Source organism: Melanaphis sacchari, unplaced genomic scaffold (assembly GCF_002803265.2).
Source record: "Melanaphis sacchari strain LSU unplaced genomic scaffold, SCAv2.0 Contig13_pilon_pilon, whole genome shotgun sequence".
Lineage (NCBI taxonomy): Eukaryota > Metazoa > Arthropoda > Insecta > Hemiptera > Aphididae > Melanaphis > Melanaphis sacchari.
The window spans coordinates 1,821,905-1,833,158 of NW_020270588.1; the positions used below are offsets into that span (position 1 = coordinate 1,821,905).

Here is an 11,254-nt window from a genome sequence, read left to right on the forward strand (position 1 = left end):
TTACGTACCAGAGGATATTTTTGAATAATATAACGTACCGAGAATTGTTTGTGTCTAAATACACGCTGCACAGCGAATCGGGAGAAGACAGTTCGTATGGTTCGTCGGCATCGTTTTCGAAATTAAATGGACTCAAAGACAGGCTGTTATGCAGTTTTATAGAGGGCATGATTTTCCACTGCTCGACGAGTCATATAAACTCATCGTTACATTAAAATGAGAATTTACGTCAATAATCGAAATATTAATAAGAACCGTATAAGTAAAACAAAAATACAAATAAATGATAATAGTGATAAATGATAATGTAATGCGAATACGAAAACAAACTAAATATAATAATGATAATGGTTCACTGGGAGAGATGAGAAGTACGACACAACATAATGCACGTAATTCGCGCGTCACGTTCGGCGACTAGAATCAGACTGAAGTCGGCACTCGGCAAGTCCTGAGCAAACAGGTCAGTAGGCCAAGCGCAATGTTGCGCACGCACTACCGCAAACACACTATACCACAACATGGACATATCGGTGGTCGCTGACGACACAGTGATCTTCGTATTGCCCACACTTCACACTTCACACTCCAAAACAGCCAATGATGTAAGTGTATGCATACAAAAAAGATGACTGTACGGTACATAATATACTGTTGAATAACACGCTATATCTAAATACATATTAAGGTTACAGTTAACGATATACCATCCCCGAAACGTTTCGTATCATTATCCAAAAGTATTACAGTAACCATGGTAACGGTAGAATAAAAGTATATATACATACATAAACATGTATAGCATTTAATAAGCGATGTAAATTGTTTTAAAACGTGTGCCTGTTTTTTTTTTTTTTTTTTTTTAATAATACACCACATCGCATTGTATTTCCGACGGGTTAAAAAGACTGACAAAAATCAGACAATTAAAAGATACAATATTACATAGAATTCGATTTTATAAATAAATTATAATAAGAGTCATTTAATAGGCATTTAATGTTTCATCTATTATACATATACATGCAACTAACCCACCCAATCTTACGCTTTAAATTGAGCCTATCAAAGTGTTATTTTTAATGGCAGTTTAAATCGATATATTCATTAGATATTTAACAAAGCATACGATTACCTACTAGAAAATCGATTTTTCTTATAAACCATCTAGTAAAACAATACATTTTAGTAGGTATAGACTATAGATTTATATGGAAACGCACTAATACGTATTCATTTTTTATGTGTGCCTATACGCATAGGATACAAAATATTTGAAAGAATTGGTATAATTTTAGAAGCAATTTAATTTTGCATAAAAATATATACTCGTGATTAGATAATGTAACAGAATATTTTCACCTTCTTTTTAACATTTTGAAATTGATAATAAAGATAATTTTTTTCAATGTGTGAAGGTAATTGCACCAGCTGTATGACATAAAACATATTTCAAGAAAATAAATGCATATTAATTACAACAGTATGGAAACAAGAGGTATAAATTAATAGAGAAAATTTTATCATATTATATTTTCATTACTTTAACTAAGCTATGATTATTAAAATAACAAAAAAATACAAAAATAAATAGATTTATTATTTGACAAAATGTAGATAATATTCTATAAAATTGTCTCAGATTTCATTTTAATTCCAACACATTCATTATTAAATATCAATCATACTAAAAACTTAGCGGTTCACAACATTATAGACTTTGAATTTATTAATTTTAAATATATTTTTATTTATTTTTTTTTATGAACACTGCCTCATCATTTATATACATTTTCAACAGTTAGCAATTTTTTATTTTATCAGATCTTTTTAACTTATTATTATAATAATATATTATAATCCTATATTGAGGGTTAAGGCAACGAAATCGAGATAAATAAATATTATGCCACCGAATTCCGAGTTAAACTTTTAATGGGTTTTTTTTAAATCTCATACTTTTTTCTATTAATTCATATCTATAACATAAACTTGAGGTATAATTTTATTAATAAATATTTAAAACCAGCAAGAGGATAAAGGTTAAGTAAGTATAATTATGTTAAAATAAACAAGATAAAATTAACTAAAGTAAAATAATTCATATCAATTATATTACCATATTTAGTAAAAACTTGAAACACGAAGTTCATTAGTCCATTTTTGATCTCAATTGTGAGATATTTTGTAAGGAAAAAAATCAATTGTTTATTTAAATTGAACAATAAAAAAAAAAAAAATCATACGAAAAAATTGATAATAATATTTCAAATACATACAATAAACGATATTATTCTAAATAAGGCGATAAAAGTTTTATTAAAATTTAAAACAATGAATGTCAGAATAAAGTCGAAATTAAATTAATTATATAGCTCAATCGAATATTACATATTCAATTTATAACGTATACCTATTACAATTCTCAATAAGACGAAAATTAATTAATTAATTTTTAATTTTTAATAATACTTCATTTACCCATTAAAAAAACTATAACACATTATTTATGTTATACCAATATAGACAATTATCATTTGTTTTTATTATAACAATGTAAAATACAATTTATAACGGTCTGAGAAAAAAAATAAATAAAAAAACATGTTTATTTTATACCTACATTTAAGTTTATACTATATGGGAATAATCGAAAATAATTAACAATAATTATATGAAGTGTAAGCAATAGTATGCTAAGATTTATGCTACAATACATAAACTAATATAAAAATATAACCATACGGTTTGTAAAATAATTTTTGATAATAGACACGTGTTATTTTTATCTGTTTGTCACCAACTAATCTTTAGAAAAAAAACATTTTTTTAAAAATAATTTGGTGAAAAGAAATAACCTTCAAAATACAGATGCGACTTTCAAAAAGAGGGTCGAGTTGAATGAATGAAAAATAATCAGATTTTACTGCGTATGTAAAATATAATAAATGTAGAATGTCTTGTTAAAAAAGTGAATAGGTACACAAGGGTTGCTTCATACACCCTAGGAAGCAGGTAAATCTTGGTCCACCTGGATGAATATTCACACAGTAGACACACCATCTGGCACATATAAACACAACCATTAGGCGGCTTTGTTAACATTTAAAATATCTCAACAATAAATCTTAAATACATATTTTTATGAGAATACGAAAATACGCGGTTCTATTCATTGTATTGATTAGGTCACAACAAATTCAAATACAATTAAACAGATTTGTATGTATTTAATTTAACATTTTTCAGTTATATATAAATATGTATAATTCGAAAATATTAAACTATTAAATTTTATGTTCAATAAAATGGTTATATAAAATATTATACGTCTCATGACCTCGATGTTGAGCCGTCGAGGCGTATATTTAAATCAATAATAAAATATTTCCAATAGATTATTGTAGGATTAACATTTATAAAATACACATATTTGAGATTGCAATACATTGGTAGAAACTATAATAAATATTATTTTTCATGTATTTTTTAGATTTTTATTTTAACTAAATATATATTAATTATTAGGTAAGTATTATACTTCGCAAAAACGGTAAAATAATACAAGCGTATGATTGATAAATAATATTAAATGAATTAAAATTATTTATATGAAACTGATATACTTCTCAATTATAAATAACATACGAATACAAATACATTTTAAAAGTTCATCGAGAAAAACATTCAAAGTACAATTTTAAATACAAATCTTATTCGAAATATTTCTATTAAAATTATAATATTTCCTTTTCAAACACGAATATAATTGCATAAATAATGATTTTTTTTTAATCAAATTTAATACAATTTCGTATGATAATATACCTAGTTGAGAAAAAAATATTGATGTAGGTAGTTAGATTATTTTAAATAATAAATGCCATTTAATCAAAATGCTATTATTAATTAGTAATAAATTACGAAGTGAAAAAAGTAAAAATAAAAACATAACTACAGTTATATTTATACTAATAAATTGTAGATATATAAACTGAAGTTTAGAGACAAATCCAACTGTAAATTATTGTAATGCTTGCTATGGAAGATAGGGTGATTAAATTTTTATTGATACTTCTGTGGTATATACTCTATACTCTACAAGTTGTGCATGTTTTCCAAGGCTTATGAAGAAAATATAAAGATAATTTTAAATAAATCTTAACTTTAAAATACTCAAGTTAATAATTGTATTATATGCACTAACATTTGGATTATTTATACAATTTATTTTATGAGTTTCTTCCTTTAGTTATCTCATGAATAGTGTTTACGTCTCATCTTGATACAACAATTTATAACAACAAAGCCTTTAACTTGAGTGTATGCAATATATTATATACGCATCCGTTAATCTAATTGTTATGTTTTTTTTTTTTAAATCTCATCAAAACATATTATTAGTTATGTAAATATATTAAATTTGACTAAATTACCTTATGTTAAAATAATAAAAAAAATAGATAGATACATATTATATATTTTTTCAATCAAATAAGTTAACAATCAATATTAAATATTAAATTTAAAAATGTATTAAAAATAAAAATATAAGTGAATACAACTGTAAAAAAGAATTTTTATAGGTAAGTTTAAATGTATTATCGCCTATAACAAAATAAAGCAAGAATTCAATAAAATACATAAAATGATGCCTGCAAGTTGCCAAGTAAAAAGTCCTATAAATTCAGAAACACTTACTGTCATATATCTAATATAAGTCAAATTATTTGTATTAAAGATTGGGACTTCCTACACAAAATAGACATTTTTTATGTTCAAAAAGAACAATCAAGATAAAAGATACTAAATTTTATCACATTAAAATATATTACCTAAATATTTTTTATTTAGTCAATTAATAGTAAAATAGTTTTAGGATTAGAAAATGAAATGCAAGACCATAAAATATGTATTAAAAAGTTTTGGAACTAAATTTTTTTTAGTATAAAATAAATAGTTCAGTTTGGTCCCTCTGGATGTAGTACGAATACAAATGTAGATTTTATAAGTCCCAAACTTTCTTTTCAGAGTGAATAATTAAAAATTATGTTGATTATTATTTATTAACCGTAATAGTAAATTATATTGAATCAAAACACATTCATTCTATTTATTTTTTCACAGTGAGTGTTTAGAACGAGCCTAAATGCCATGTTTAGTTATTTATTTTGTAATCTGTAAATTTCTGCTTTGTCAAGTTTTCATTATAATAAAAGGTAATAATATAATTTACTGTAAAAACTAAAGAATCTATAGGCATTGCTATAAAACCAGTTTAGATTCTAAAATATATTTATGTTGTTACATTATAATCTACCTAATCAAATTAATATCAAACTTTAATATTTCCTCTTTATTTTAAATAATTTAATTAATATACCTACAAACATTCTTTTCAAGTGTTTGTTAAATAGTAAAACAAATATATATTAAGTTATTATACCTAATTTTTTTTTAGCATAAAATAGGATCAAAAAACTAACTTAGTTGAATAATAGTGAAATTATTATGTTTTATCAATTAGTTGGCACTAAGAAACTGAGAATCAACATCATTTTAAATCATCTCAATTTATATAATTTGAAACATCATTCAAATTAAATTAATAATTATAAAGCACAAAATAAAGTAAATAGTATTATACAGATATTATAAGCAAGATAAATATCAATTATATACATGCAAACAAAGGTATTTAAAATTTATTTATACATCAATAATCATATTTATATTAACTATTTGAAATAATATTAGAATCAATAATGATAGTAACGGGTATAAAAGGTATATAGAAATATAAAAAAAATATTTCTTAATGGAGACTATAGTCATGTTTTGAAGTTTTAACCAAGTAATATATTTGTTACCATAATAAGTTAATCATAATTTTTCGGCTTAACTATTAACTAGCAAAATGTAAGCTTATGGTTTGTCTCGAAAAATGCTTAAGGTAGCCCAGGTGACCATAGGTGGTGATTCTACCATAAATTGTTTTTGGGGAATTTTAAGGTTTATGTATACAACTGAAACTAAAATCTGTTCCTTAAATAAGTTGTACAAAAATTAAAAAATATTGACAATACAATAATAAATAATAATCAAATGAGTAAAATTATCAATAGTGTTTTAAAATTAAACTAAATACCATTAACCTTACTTAATTGTAATAAGATACTTATTGTTTTTAGAAAGAAATAAAGTTCAAATTTAATAAATTTAAAAATATTTCAGAAAATTATCGTTGTAATTTAGCATCAAATATAGTTTAAATCTTTTGTATATTCTTTTATTAAGCAAATCAATAATAGCATAATATACTGAGCAATATATTGATAAGTTTACCTTGGAAAAGTTTTCACAACTAAAAATGAAAGATGTGATAATATAACTTTAATTTGTTAGGTAATAGAATGTTGATTTCAAACTTGATATAGTTGTGGATAGGTATATACAAATAGGTACTAAGATATAAAGTATAGAATAATATCTTATTTCTCCATTATGATATCTGTTGCCATGGATACTATTTTGTGTACATATTGTAATATTATTATATTATTTAATCCTAAAGGTATCATAGTCTTTAATGAATTATTTAATAATGTTGATATTATATTTTACATATTATTTCATAGTTATAAATCATTAATTACAGGTTTTATTTAGTTCTGTTTAAGTACCTACTTATAAAATGTATTTATGATATAATTTTTACCATCTTTGAATTTGGCATGAGTACTGTGCATTATGCTATAATGATTGTAATAGTAAATTTCAAAATTAATTTCAGGTACCTTGGATAAAAATTTATCTTAAACAGTGTTAGAGTTGCAGATAAATAATATAAAAATAAAAATAGTACATTGATAACATAATAATTTTTTTAAGATTGTTGTGGTTATATACAAAAATAATTATCATAGATTCATCATTCACAGATAATAATCAGTAAAAATAGTACTGATGTTTTTATATCTATATTTTTTGATTTTCCAACCTACCTAGTACCTTTTATATGGGATAAAAATAAATGACAATAAAGATTGTATTAATAAAAGATTTTTTAATATAATTTTAGAATATAAAGTATTTCTTAATATTGTAATAGATAAATTTACCTAATATCGTTTAAACAATAAAGTATTAAATAAAATACCAAACAAATTAGAAGTAGATACCTAGCTTAAGAGAATAATTTAAAATTAGGATACCTACTTAAAGTTACCAAAAAAAAAAAGTCATAACAAATGGTTTACACTTTTAATTACAAGTTCAAAACACACTAGTTATAATTATAACTCTATGTTTAGAATATTTATTAATTGTTACAGAGGTTATGATAATTTAATATAGACATAATATAGATATACATTGATGTATACCTACATAAATATTTTGAATTGGTTAATTATCATAGAACTATAAGGTATAAAACAAATTAAAGCTTATCATAAAATACAATCATATTATTGGTAATAACATAGGTACTATTTAAATTTAAAAATAAATTCCAATTAACTACTAATTACCTATAATACATGGGTATTTTATATTTTAAGAAAAATAAAATATTTTGAATAGCAGAATTTAATAAATTTCTATTGGGTAATTTGCAAGGTAATTTGTTTTACTTTACAGTCATCGTCAAATAAATTGGCGTAAATTAAATTTGCACTGGCTGGATATTTAAGAATAAATAATGGATCTTAATATTTTACACTATTTAGTAAATTAATCACATATTAAATGATTAATACTATAGTAGATAATATTATAACATGAAATAAACTTTAATACAAAAATTCTTTTATTCCAGTTGTAGACAAATTATAGGATGGTTTGCTGAGTTATGTAACAGCTAGGTATACCTACATATCTCTATTCACATTGACTATTAATAACACAAAATTTAAATTGTTAAATGAATATTTACCGATTGTAAATGCCATTTATTATTTTAATTATTAAAAATAATTGTCTTGATATTTATTGGTCGATTGCTCCATTAAAAAATTAAAAAATATGGTTTAATTGTCCAAAAAAGTTATAATAATTAATACTTTACTACAATGCAATTTTTTTTTTAATTCAGAGAAATACATTAATATTAACATATTATTGTATAGTGGACACAATAATAAAGAACTAAATATTCAATAATCTATATAAAATTTTTTGAGAAACTAGATAACCTAATTAAAATTTATTTCAAGTGAATAAAAATTAATATTAATTGATAATTATTAATAACACAATCTACCAACTAAAATTACTTAAACCTGAATTTTTATTATTATTATTAGATATAATTCATAGACTTAATTGGTTAAAACTTAAAATGGTTACTAAATAGAAAATTTATTTCACAATTAAATAGCTAGATAATTGTTTTTAAATTAACTTAAGTAATCTATAGAATACTAATAATTTAACAATTTAATCAATAATAATCAACTTAAGACTATTATTTTAAATATCTACTAAATTATATATGAAATAATCAACACAAAACAAATTAAAAATTTAAAAAAATTAAATTAATCAATTAAATTAATTGATATCAAAAGTATTTTAACCATAGTACCTACATTAGACTTTTATGAAACTTTTAAACATTAAACTAATAATTCATTCGGATTTCAATAAATGAGCATAAATCATCATTTATTTCTATTATACTAATATATAGCTTAAGTTAGCAGATATTCTTACTGATAAAGCATTTGTATGTGGATAATATAATGGTAAATGGTGAAGGTAAGTATGTAGGTATGTTAGGAAAGTAAACAGGCTAACTGAATAATATAGCTAGGTAACTGGAACAACTATTTATACATAAAAGTCCTTAAAGTAATATTATAGTAATAAATAATAATATTACAATTGAATGGTAAATTTAGGTTTTTAATTTTTGCAATTATTTTAAGTTCAACCTAACAAATTTTTTTTGAAGGTAGATTCTTTCTAACTAATACTTATGACTTTTTAGTGGTCAGAAAATAATGTATTCTTATCTAGATGAAATTTCATAATTTTTATAGAAATATATAAATCTAAACTTATTCACCCAATCTATATATTATTTTAACAAGTGAAAAGTTTATTACGAAATACTTTTAACTATTACCTAATCACTGATCAGTATCCAATTGTATGCACTCATAAAGAATATGAACATTTAAAAACAAATTTTGGTCAAATAAAAATGAAAAATCTTTTAAATCTCTTAGGTCATTCAAAAAAAAGTATAAGATAAAAAACTAACATTAGACAATTAAATATTGAAACATACCTATATTCAACGTTTTATACAGACAATTGGTAACATTAGAGTTTAGAGATAGCAACATATTATCTTTGTTAATTGAGTGTTGATATGAAGTTTAAAAAACATGTATCATACTAAGAACTTAATACCTACTGATGCTAAATTAATCTAATTTCGTGTTTACTCAATTTGAGTAGGCACTATCAACATTTTTGATTAACGAGTGTTATTGATAGTTGTGTTAAGTTTGAGTTAATAATGTTAGACCTTGACCTTAAGCAAGAACATAATTTTTACAAATAAATGTGGATTTTATAGCCAAAATGTAATGGTATAGTGACAGCGTTAAAAAACAGATTTATGGTTTAAAAACAAAGAGAAATCAAGTCAAGTAATATAGGTATGCAATATACTGGAGACCAAGTCTACAAGTACACAGTGAACAAGTATTGTTGGCATCACATACTCGTCGTATGATTATATTTTACGTAATACGACACAATACTTGATTGCGCAGATGGTGTCGCACAAGACAGTGGCGTCGCAAGTGCCGGAGTGTACTCGACGAGCAGAGCATTATAAGACGGGTGTGGGAAAGACGTCGCTCGATTCCCCGACTGGTCATCGACTGAATGACACGGGCAATAATAATAATAGTTCTATCGTTGTTAACAGATTAATAGCTAAATATTAGTGTCGCAGAATTGTTAATTACCTGACGAAACTGGGTACATGTCACAGTGCGGGTACAGTTACCATCCAATCCGAACTGCATGGGTCATGTCCCGCGATAGTTTAAAACTACCAATTACGAACACTTTGAATAGTCGAATCCGGTCCGGACGGCTGCAGCAACAGCGGCGGTCGCATTATCATTATCAGTGCAGTGTTAATATTGTTGTTGTTATTGTTGTTGTCGTCGTGTTGAAGTAGTCCACTGGCCGCCACGAGATAGACAGCACATTAATAACAATAATAAATTTAATTATCAATCGGCGTGTTGTTGTGATCCACGGTAAAATCGAACACGGATGTCTGTGATCACTTGACGTTTTGTCCGGCTGACCGGCGGCGTGCGTAGTACGCGAGTAACGTTGTGTTTACACGATCCAGCGGCCCGAGTACGGTACTATGGAATAATAATAATATAATATCTCGGTGCGTAAATGGCGCGCGCGTTGATGCCGGGGGAGAGAAAAAAAAAACCGTACGCGCGCGCGTACAATAATTTTTACGATACGATATTATTCTATCGTACGAGTCCGGTCGTGGTGGGTTTCCGGTGTCCGGGTCGTCGTCGCCAATGCGACGATGCCGTAACGAACAAAAAAAAAAAAAAAAAATTCGCTTATCGAAAGTCGTCGAAACGTACGATATTATTACGTTACTGCTAAATATGGAATTTTATCGTCGAGTATACCCCCCCAATAGTCGACGATTCATTTTTTTTCGTTTTGCCCATAGTCGTATTCATTATTCGTCATTTATTTATCACGATTAAGCTTAACCGACGCAGAGGAAATTTAATCGTCAGCGGAATATAATAATATGCAATATGCATAGAATTGCAGAAGGCAAAATCGTAGATCAACAGACAACCAGCCACATCACCGCCGTCACAGCCGCGACCGTGGTGCAATCATTTACGAGCATTCCAATATGGCCGGTTAACACAAAGCGCGCGTACAGTGTACACAACACAACACATGCTTCGTTCCGTTGACCCTGACCGTAAAGATTATGTACCGACGCGGCACCGTAACCGGCAGACTCGGTGGGTTTGATTGTCTGGTGGGTGGTGAGCGGGTAGTGGGGAGGGGGGAGCCGTGCCGATAGACGGTGCGCGCCGTGCGGCCCGTCTGCGTGCGCCTGTGTGTGTGTATGTGCGCGTGTTTGCGCCCGTGTACGTGACGCCGTACGCACGCACAGGCGCGTCGCGTACCTACGTTTTGCCATTCGATAATCATGCGATACGTACACGTA

General features: G+C 26.2%; 1 protein-coding gene across 4 annotated transcripts in view; it reads right to left on the reverse strand.

Moving 5' to 3' along the window:
- The window catches only part of LOC112591558 (nuclear receptor coactivator 2), a 46,314-nt gene extending 35,901 nt beyond the window's left edge, over positions 1 to 10,413 (reverse strand). For 2 of the 4 annotated variants that reach the window (XM_025335398.1, XM_025335397.1), the window contains exon 1: positions 39 to 428. In XM_025335398.1, the coding sequence (XP_025191183.1) occupies positions 39 to 169 (131 nt within the window). In that variant the 5' untranslated portion in view covers positions 170 to 428. Of the gene's footprint in view, positions 1 to 38; positions 429 to 9,986 lie in introns of those variants that run through there. The other 2 variants (XM_025335399.1, XM_025335396.1) reach the window with 2 other exon arrangements.
- Between the last annotated feature and the right edge of the window lie 841 nt (positions 10,414 to 11,254).